General features: G+C 45.5%; 1 protein-coding gene across 3 annotated transcripts in view; it reads left to right on the forward strand.

The window, feature by feature from the left end:
• The window catches only part of Dis3l2 (DIS3 like 3'-5' exoribonuclease 2), a 328,742-nt gene that overhangs the window by 295,447 nt on the left and 23,901 nt on the right, over window positions 1–9,394 (forward strand). For all 3 annotated transcript variants that reach the window (XM_021163217.1, XM_029476858.1, XM_029476861.1), the window contains one exon: window positions 3,265–3,344. In XM_021163217.1, the coding sequence (XP_021018876.1) occupies window positions 3,265–3,344 (80 nt within the window). The remainder of the gene's footprint in view (window positions 1–3,264; window positions 3,345–9,394) is intronic.

A 9,394-nucleotide genomic window follows, 5' to 3' on the forward strand; every position in this document is an offset into this window, starting at 1 on the left:
TTTTTGGTTTTCAAGATAGGGTTTTTCTGTATAGCCCTGGCTGTCCTGGAACTCACTTTGTAGACCAGGCTGGCCTCGAACTCAGAAATCCGCCTGCCTTTGCCTCCCGAGTGCTGGGATTAAAGGCGTGCGCCACCACGCCCGGTTCTCTCCCAACCTTTTGGTGATCTATTTTTTTGTGGTTTCCTTAGCATGCAATCAAATGTATGACCTGCTTTATCTGCCCACCCCACCATGGCTACCTGCTCTCCCACATGGACTGCAGTGGGGCCTGTCATGCTTCCTGACTTTTGCCACCATTGCTGGTCTTTTATTACCAATGCAGTAGTGATACTGAGGCAAACTGGCAGTGAAACCTTTCTCTAAGCCACAAATCCATAGCTTAAAATATTGAGGCAGAAGATGCAAAATTTTCTAAATTTTTCTGTTTCTGTTCGTTCATTCGTTTTTAGTGGACAAAATCAATATACTGCCTCAGCTAGAAAGAAAGAAGTGAGGGCAAAAGGTCATAGTTGTGATTAAATGTTGTTGTAATTGATCTGCTATACAGTGGGGGTTTTTGCTTTGTTTGGGGATGTTTCCTTTTGACACAGAATCTCAGGAGGTAGCCCAGGATGGCCCTGAACTTTAAACCTTCTGCCTCAGCATCCCAAATGCTAGAACCAAAAGCATGCACAACCACACCTATCTACTTATGTATTAATTATACCAAATAATGGGTTTGCATTGCCCTTTCTATACATGTGTACTTGTACTCCGATGGTCATGCCCATCACTGTGTCTTGTTCCCACTCCCCTGGCCCTTCCAAAATAGAAGTGCCTCTCCTCTCCTCTCTCTTTTTCACCTAGATTCCATGCATGAGACAGAATATATTTGTCAGTCTAGGTCCAACTTATTTCACATAACAAATGTCAAATTTTCAAATGACAATTTTTTAATTCTTGGTTTTTTTTCCATTTTGCTGTGCTTATACATGTGTGGTGCATGTTTGGTGGCTGTGTGCATGCAGAGGCTTGGTGCATGTTATACATGTGTGGAGCATGTTTGGTAGGTGTGTACATGCGGAGGCTTGGTGCATATTATACATGTTATACATGTGTGATGCATGTTTGGTGGGTGTGTGCATGCGGAGGCTTGGCAGTCACCCTTAGCTGCTTTTCCACGTTTCTCTCTGAGGCACAGTTTCCCATCACGCCCAAGGCTCACTAGTATGGTGAGTCTTTCAAGCCATCTTGCACTAGAGATCCCCTCTGTCCTCTCTGGGATAGGAATTCTAGGCATGTGTGTGAGTTCTGGGGAGCCACCTCTGGTCCTCATACTTATGCAAAAAGTGTTTTAACCACTCGGCATTCTCCCCAGCTCTCATTCCTTTTTATTGCTGAATAAAACTCCACTGTGTGTATGTACCACATTTTCTGTATCCCTTCTTCCCTTGATGGGATCTAGGCTGGCTCTGTAGAAGTGCCATGAAAACTGCTTTGACACAGATAGATGTCTGTGTTGTGCTGACCTTTACTCCCTTCAGACAGATGTCCAGAGGTGGTAGAATTGGATCATAGGATAGTGCTATTTTCTTTTTTCTTCTTCTTTCTTTCCTTCTTCCTTCCTTCTTTTCTTTCTTCCTTCCTTTCTTTCTTTCTTTCTTTCTTTCTTTCTTTCTTTCTTTCTTTCTTTCTTTCTTCTTTTTGGAGAAGCCTCTACACTGATTTCCATAGTAGCTGAACTAAATTCTTTTTTATTTAACTGAAATAGAGGCCTGGTTAGAGCCAAGGTATACTCTGTAAGAAAAGCCTTTGACTCCAGTGAAGTTCCTGGCTTTGTTGTGGTAAAGAAGCATTTGTTTCTAGTTTGAATGTTCATCTGGGTCAGTAAGAGGACAGACCATTCCCAAGAGTGTGCTTTGCTCTGAGGGAGAGAAAAATTGTCCAGTATCTAATGGTGCAAATCATTAGCTGTGTTAACAACCCTACAGGAAAAAATCATAATAATGTAGCCCCCTTTCATGTACTTAATGTGGCTAAATTTTCCCTGATGAGTTAAAAGTCCATGGAAATTTTGGAGATAGTAATTGGCTCCACATTAGAAATACTCAAGCTCCCCGAGCCCTGGGCTCCAGTAAGACAGATACTAAACCTGCCTGAGCCCTATGAAGCCCTGTGTTCACCTGAGGTCTCCTGGCCAGAGTCCCAAAAGAAACCAGGACTCAGCAGGTTGTCTTTTCATCTTCACTTATGGGGTCTCCAAGTCAGCATGCTCCTAACCTAATTCTGAACTCCCTTCTTTCCCCACAGTGTAATATTTACCTAACTGGTTGTTCAAATCAAAACCTTGAACCTTGGTTCTCCTTTGTCACCATATCCATCAGCTGTTGATTCTACTTCTAAAACTCACTACCACTTAGATCTCCTGAGTGTCCATTTCTCTCCATCCTGCCTACCTGCCCTCTGGTCTCCACTCCCATTCCCTTAGGAACAGCCCTGTGTAGGCTCCCATTTCTCTCCTCTTCCTGCAGACAGCACAGTAGCCAGCTAGAAGGGTCTTCCCAAACTGAACTGTGGTGACATCATCCACCTCTTTCTTAGAGCAGATCACGAGCCTTCCTTTGTAGTTAAGGCAAAGGTCAGAGTCCAGTATAGCCAAGAGTACCATGCATATTTTGCCTGGCCTTCCTTCCACAGTGAGCCATCCACTGTGATCCTTGTAGCTATTGGACCCAGCTTCTGGCCATCCTTCAGTTCCTGCAGCTCCTGCTCAGGACCTGTGTATATGCTGTCTTCTGCCAAGACAGCTGTCTGTTCCCTCACCTGTGGGCTCATCGACCCTCCTTCCCACAGCCCTGTTCTGTCTGGGGCAGCTCATTTGCTTCTCTAGAAACAAGGTAAGTTACATTTTGCCTCCCATAAAGGTTCCGAGAACCCCCTTCAGTTCAAACTTCTACATATACCTGGCTGTTCCTTACAATAGAGGTTTGCTCTTGTGACAGACAGCAGGCTCCACAAAGGTGACCCCAGTGCTGTAGTGCTCCTGTGTCCTCTGCTAGCTCAGAGGCAGGTATAAATGTGCTTTCTGAGTACGGATTACATGGCCAGTGCATAAGATGCTCCTGGTGGCAGTACCTGTGGATGGCAGAGCTCCAGTGATAATGACTCTTCCACAGTGAGAGGTTGAGGTTTCCACAACACATCCACTGGAGGGAGCTGACTTATTTGATTCTCCCTCCCATTGAGCCCAAACTTACTAGTTTTTCTTTTCTCTTTGTTTAGCTGAAGCTTGCTTTTACTCTGGACCATGAGACTGGATTGCCTCAAGGATGTCACATCTATGAGTACCGAGACAGCAACAAGTAAGCCACTCACTCAGGGGAAAGCATCGCCTGCTTGCTGAGAAGCTGGGGCAGGCTTTCTGACTCAGGCTTCCCTTACAGGGGTGCTCAACATTTTTGCTACATGTGAGAAAATATCTGGCACACACATACAAAATATCCACCCCCAAAGTCTCTTTTGACCTTAAATATAATAGAAAGGAACTTGTATAGAGGGCTAGAGCAATGCCTCAAAGCACGTACTGTGAAGTGTAAGGACCTGAGTTTTAACCCCCAGAACCCAAATAAAGCCAGGTTCAATAGCACAAGTCTGTAACCCCAGTATTCCTACGGTGAAATGTGGGAAAGAGAGAAGAGAGTCCTTGAAGGTCAGATAGCCTGGTATACAGAAAGCCCCTGTGCCAAACACTGTGGAAGGTGAGAACCACATTGAAGTTATCCTCTGATTCCACATTTCTTCATGGCACACACTCATGAACATTTACACATAAATGTGTGTGTGTCACACCATACATATACAATCATACACACATGCATGGAAATAAAGCAGGTATAAGAGAGTTGGTGATGAGTAAGAAGTGTGTTAGGAAACCAGCCCTCCTTTTCAGGCTCCACCCTCCTCCCCACCCCTCCCCAGTACTCACCTGAGTCGGCCTGCTTATCTGAGTCAGCTGTGACTTTGGCCTTGGTTGTGGTTCTGTAGCCACCGACTCCATACTTACTACTTCTGTAGTGATCCTGTGGCTGTGTAGTTGGGAGGTGTACACAGATGCAAAGTAGTGTAGCCCTGTTAGAAAATGACCCCAGCATAATTTTAAAGTACCTTTTCTCTCCTTCAAAGACTGATTCTCTGAGTGTGTGTTGTGGTGTGAGACAGGACAGTGGTGGTGAGTGAGGCAGAAGAAATATGCCTTGATGATGCTGGTGCTGGTGCTAGTGGTAGTGGTGATGGTGGTGGTGATGATGGTGATGGTGGCAGCAACTCACATTTGGGCACCTGCTCTGCATTAGACTCCTGGGAACCAGTGTGTGCCATTCCTACTTAATCCTCATCACAGCCTGAAGAGTGCTTTCATTACTATGCACTGCAGAAGCTGAGGCCTAGGGAACTCTGCCAGCTCACTCTAAGTAACTTACATACACAGTCAACTTTAAGATGTCTACAGTGGAGGAAGACTAGGTGGAAGACAGTTGTTACCACTCTGGGAAACCATTCTCAATAACCAGTAGACCCAGCCTAGACTTGAGAACAGTGTATTCTGGTATCATCATATAACTATCTAAACTATGTAATCTCACCCAGCTGAAGGAATAGGCACCTGCCAGCATAGCCAGCCATGACCTCCCAGAAGAACTCACTGCTCAGATTTGAGTAGAAGATAGGTCAGTGTTACCCTTGTGACCACATCCGAATGCAGGTTGCCTTCTGGGTATCATTGCAATGTCTGCATCTTTAGGCAGATGATGTACTTAGTATTGGACAACACTAATTCCCACTGCATGAACCATGGAGAAGGCCATCCAGTCATCCTCAATGCCTCTATCTCCCATCTTGGATGGGGCTATAGCTAGAAGGCATCCCAGTGCTTCTAAAACCATTGTGTCAAAAATACCATCTTGGTTTCTTATTATGCTCAGGTCATCAAGCAAAGTCAATCTGGGATTCTCTGAAGCCAAAGACAAGATGGGAGAACTGAGCAGATTCCTGGGTGCCTGGGCAAGCTTTCTTAGAGACTAAGCACGTAACCCATAAACAGTACAGCATACCATTCTGCTTCCCTCCCCTTGCTCCACACTGTTCTCCATGCCTTGACCCTCATTCTTAGCCTTCAATTGCTTGTCAGGATGCTCTGTTTACTGTTAGTCCTCTGCAGAACCCTCTTGCCTTTCAGCCACCAGCCAGCCTCACAGGTCTGCACACAGTACCTTCCAGAGCTTCCCAGTGATACAAAGCCATCTTCCCAGGTCATCCTGGTATATTTGAGTTATTGGAACAACTGTCCACAGACCCTATCTATGCCCACATACCACTTAGTGGCCTCTCTGTCCACTACTTATCAGGAGACTGGAAGGGCAGCCATAGGCCTCTCTCTGTACAAGCCTGACCACTGGGAAGGAATGGAGCATCTGGGTAGGGACTCCCAGGCTGCACTTACTTTTAAGTCATTTCAGCCAGTCTATGGGAAGCCTCAGGGTCAATGCCCTTTGGAGGCAACTCCCCTTCTTTAGGGCCTGGCCTGTGTCTGGGCTCTACACACATGGGGTAATGCTAGGTGAGTCAAGACATGCAATAGGAAGAGGGCTCCAAGACAGCTGCAGCATCAGAACTGAGCAGCCACGTCTGGGATCGAAGTGTACCTTTCCCTGTGTACCAGTCTAGGCGGAGGGAGCAAGGGATTCTGGACCGAGTCCCATGTTTAATTAATTCATCCCTCTGTCTGCTTGGTTCTTCTCCTCTTCCTTCCCCCTGAGCAAGCTGATGAAATATTTCCCAGCAGCCCCTGACAACTTCAAACCAACATCAGCACTTGCCAGCACTTTTGAAATGGCACTTTCTGTCTGTGCTTAGAGCTATTGACAGTTCTGCAGACTAACTGCAGTGTTACCTAAGAGCCACTCCTGACAGAGGGTGAGCACCTCTAGGCCTCCCGCAAATACAGACGCTACCAGGTCAAAACAAAGAATGATTTTCTTGTTCCTTGTAAAGCCCCAGGTTTGGAGAAAGAGAAGCTGAATCAACTCAGAGATAGGAAGGGCTTGCAGAGCTGGAGGCAGCAGAGCCATAGAAGTGCCAAAAGTGACCTCATGGGAACAGCTGGAGCTGGAGCATACATGTGGAGTCAGCCACTCACAGTGCAGGGTGGGCTTCTGTGACCCTCACAGCAGGTGGGGTTTGGTATCTCTGTGACACCAACACTCCTGCTTCCAGGATTGAGCTCTGAGATGCTGTCTCCCCACTGTCTACCACACAGAGGGGTAGCCTTGGCTCGTCCTGTTCTTGTTACCTAGCATGAGACACCAACAGCAGCAACCAGAGTATGCTGGGTGCCAAAATACAGTGCTTGATTCCACTTGGTTCCCCTAACAGAAGGTAAGAAACCATACATGTTCTTACTTCACAGAAAGGAGAACCTGTGATCTGAGAGATGCCCTTCCCAAGGTTGTATCTAAGAAGCAGACAAGCTTCTCCCAGGGTGCTGCTTCCTCTATGAGGTGCATAGCAGACTTGGGCCCAGCCTGTGGGTCTATAGAGATCTGATGCCAAGTTGCCTAGGAATCTGGGACAGGGAAGTCAGCAGGACTAGGGTTGCTGCTGCCCCATCAGGGTTTATAGTACCTTTATGTATTGTGTGCGGCACCTTCACAGTCGCTGTCTATATACATGTAATCTGTATGACCAAGATACTTATTAGGGGGGCTAACTCAGCATCATTTCTCAAGATTTACTGGGAGAACCGGGAAAGATGGGGTTAAAGAGATGAAGCCCTAAAGTTTCTAACCAGAGGTTTCCCATACTGACAAGCTTGTACTTGGCTGTTCAGACACTCTTCCCCTTCTCAGGCCAGAACTGTTTAAAACAAGGAAACATGAAAGCCAGAAAAATGAGCTGATTGTGTGCTAACCACAGACCCTTCGGTACATGCATGTACATGTTCCAGCATGCAGAATGACACAGGCATTATACTGTTTTCTTCTGTGGCATACAGTAAAAAAAAAAAAATGTATACAGTAAACTCACTTTGTAAAACTTACTTTGAAACCATTATGTGCAGAGAGAAAAGCTACAGACCCTAAGTGTGTATAGTTCAAGGCCATGGTCTCCTAGTTATTGTTCTATTGCTGTGCAGAGACACCATGACTAAGGCAACTCTTACAAAAGAGCATGTTACTGGGGACTTAATTAGTTTCAGAGGGCTAGTCCATTATCATCATGTCAGGGAACATGGCAGCATGCAGGCAGGCATGGCACAGAAGCAGTGGCTGAGAGCTACATCTTGATCCATGGGCAGCAGGCAGAGGTGGGGGGAGGGGAGAGAGAGAGAGAGAGAGAGAGAGAGAGAGAAATAGAGAGAGACAGAGAGAAAGAAAAACAGGGAGAGATTAAGATTGATTGATTGATTGATTGATTGATTGATTGATTGATTGATTCTGGACCTGGTGTGGGCTTTTGAGACCTCAAAGTCCATCCTCAGAGACAAGCCGACCTAACTCACAAAGCCACACCTCCTGATCTTACCAAACAGTTCACCAGCTGGGGACTAAACATGCAAACATGTTTATGGGGGCCATTTTCATTTTCATTCAACCCCCCACAGCAGTATTAGAAAATGAACTTAGCTGAGTGGATCCCGTAAGCCTGTAGAACAGCACTTAGGAGGTAGAAGCAGAAGGATCAAAAGTTAGGGTCATCCTTGGCTCATATTGAGTTTGAGAGCAGCCTAGACTTCAGGAGATACTCTTTCAAAAAGATTAAAAAAAAATAGAAAGAAAAAGAAAATGGGGCTGGTGAGATGGCTCAGTGGGTAAGAACACCCGACTGTTCTTCCGAAGGTCCGGAGTTCAAATCCCAGCAACCACATGGTAGCTCACAACCATCTGTAACGAGATCTGACTCTCTCTTCTGGAGTGTCTGAAGACAGCTACAGTGTACTTACATATAATAAATAAATAAATCTTAAAAAAAATGAAAAAAAAAAGAAAAAGAAAATGAACACAAACACACTCAGGTCAGGAAATAGACTATTAGAGCCCCCTAAACACACACATACTCCATCCATCCCCCATTCAGAACCTTCTTCACATCTCCAAAAAAAGGGAACCATTCCATAAGTCTTAGTTTTCCTCTGAGTGTTACATTCAGGAGAATCCATTGTTGTATATGGTTGTGTCCCTTTGTTTTCATTGCTACAGAATTTTCCTTTGAAAAGCTGAAGATATAGGACAGTGATAGAGCACTTGCCTGGCATGCACAAGGCCCCAAGTTGGGTCTCTAACAGCGATAAAATAAATTATTTTGAGAAAGTACGGGAAAATTTTTTTAAGAAAAGACTTATATCAGTTCATTGAGAATTTCATATACTATATTTTGATCATATTCACCCCCAGTTCCTCTTTCTAACTTCCCCACCTCCCTACTTCCCCCATCTTCTTGTCATTGTTTCCTCCCCCTCCTCTCCCTCTGCCTCCTCATTCCCCTCCTCCTCCTCCTCCTCCTCTTTCATAATGTATTGACTCTAATTTGTTCTTTTGAGTGCAAATTGACTTACAAGAGCTACACCCCTAAATACAACTGATTCATTTCTATCCCAGAAGCTCTCAACTGTTCATAGGTCCTCAGCTAAGGGTGGAGGCTCATAAACTCTGCCCCAGTCCATGACAGAGTGCTGCCTAAGCTTGATCTTGTGCACGTTTTGTGCAGGTGACATGGCTGCTGTGAGACCGTGAGTGCATGCCCCTGTCATGCCCAAGATCCTGTTTCACCCCTTGAATTCTGGGTTCCCTGACCTCCAACTCTCTCCAAGATAGTATCTGAGCTTTGGAGGTGGGCTTGATATGGATGCCCCACTTGTGGCTGGGCACTCCAGCGATCACCGTCCACTGCACACAAGAAGTTTCCTGATGAGCTCTAAGAGCTGTACTAACTTATGGATACAAAGACACAGATTCAGAGGGCAGTTAGGCTGTGTCCTTTTAGCAAAATAATAACATTGGCCAAATTTACAGAACCAGGTATGTGTTGTCTCCGGTGGAATGGGCTTAAGTTCAGCCAGTAAGTGACTGGCTACCTCATAACATTTGTGGCACTACTGCACCATGGGCATAGCTTACCACCCTGCTCACTACTGCAGCTCATGGGGCTCACAGCTTCCTTTCTCTGATATCCACACTACTGAAGACTATTGAATACTATTGAAGATTTTCCCCACAGCAGCCTGCAGAGTATCTTTGAGTATGATGAAGGTTAAACAGCAGGGAGGAAGCTTCTTAGTACCAACTTGATTTCCCCATGTCCTGTGATGAGCATGTGTGCGTAAGCAATAGGGTTTTTTTTTTTTTAATTAGGTATTTTC

This window comes from Mus caroli, chromosome 1 (assembly GCF_900094665.2).
Source record: "Mus caroli chromosome 1, CAROLI_EIJ_v1.1, whole genome shotgun sequence".
Classification (NCBI taxonomy): Eukaryota; Metazoa; Chordata; class Mammalia; order Rodentia; family Muridae; genus Mus; species Mus caroli.